Source organism: Tarenaya hassleriana, unplaced genomic scaffold, assembly GCF_000463585.1.
Source record: "Tarenaya hassleriana unplaced genomic scaffold, ASM46358v1 Cleome143, whole genome shotgun sequence".
NCBI classification, from domain to species: Eukaryota; Viridiplantae; Streptophyta; class Magnoliopsida; order Brassicales; family Cleomaceae; genus Tarenaya; species Tarenaya hassleriana.
Window position 1 is genome coordinate 13,034 of NW_010964852.1, and position 679 is coordinate 13,712.

Here is a 679-nt window from a genome sequence, read left to right on the forward strand (position 1 = left end):
GAAAACTCTTGTTTGTTTTTCTTGGTGTTCTTAAAAATGAAAACAAAGCCTCCTATTTATAGGATTGAAAAATTGTAAAACTCCCAAAAGTCATAAATATTTTTTAAGTTTTAGAATATAAATGTGGAGAATAACATATAAAAATATCTCCTTTCATTTAATTAAAAAAAACTCCAACAATCCCCCACATGAATGGAGAATTTGAGAAAACTCTTTAAAACCATGCAACCTTTGTGATTCAACTATGAAGAATTAATCGCATCTGGATAAGTAGGTTTCCCTTTGAACTTTCCATAGTGGATTTAAATCGGATATACTCACCAATCGGTAGATGCGATATCTTTGAATCGTCGGTTTTTTATGTATACCAAGACAATCTAAACCACACAATTAATTCTTAACCGTCTTTGGTTCTCACTATTGTGTTCGTTTCAGCCATGAACACCTGTCTGGTTTCATGAAAGCGTAGAGAACTGGCCAACCATTATTCTCCTTGAAGCGGCCCACACTTCACTTTCACATAGGTGGTTTCCTAAGCGTGTCATCTCTAAAGATACACTATTTGATCATTTCAAATTTAGGAACCATTAAAAATTTCTTAGCTTTTAAGTCTTCTAACTTAAAGCCGTATAATTTACCCTTTTCCATAGAACATTGTCTCATCATGAGAATGAGTTGG

At 33.3% G+C, this 679-nt stretch overlaps 1 protein-coding gene across 1 annotated transcript in view; it reads right to left on the reverse strand.

Moving 5' to 3' along the window:
• Positions 1 to 455: 455 nt before the first annotated feature.
• The window catches only part of LOC104808427 (beta-glucosidase 30-like), a 3,065-nt gene continuing 2,841 nt past the window's right edge, over positions 456 to 679 (reverse strand). The window contains exon 12 of the mRNA XM_010534105.1: positions 456 to 547. Within this exon, the coding sequence (XP_010532407.1) occupies positions 456 to 547 (92 nt within the window). The remainder of the gene's footprint in view (positions 548 to 679) is intronic.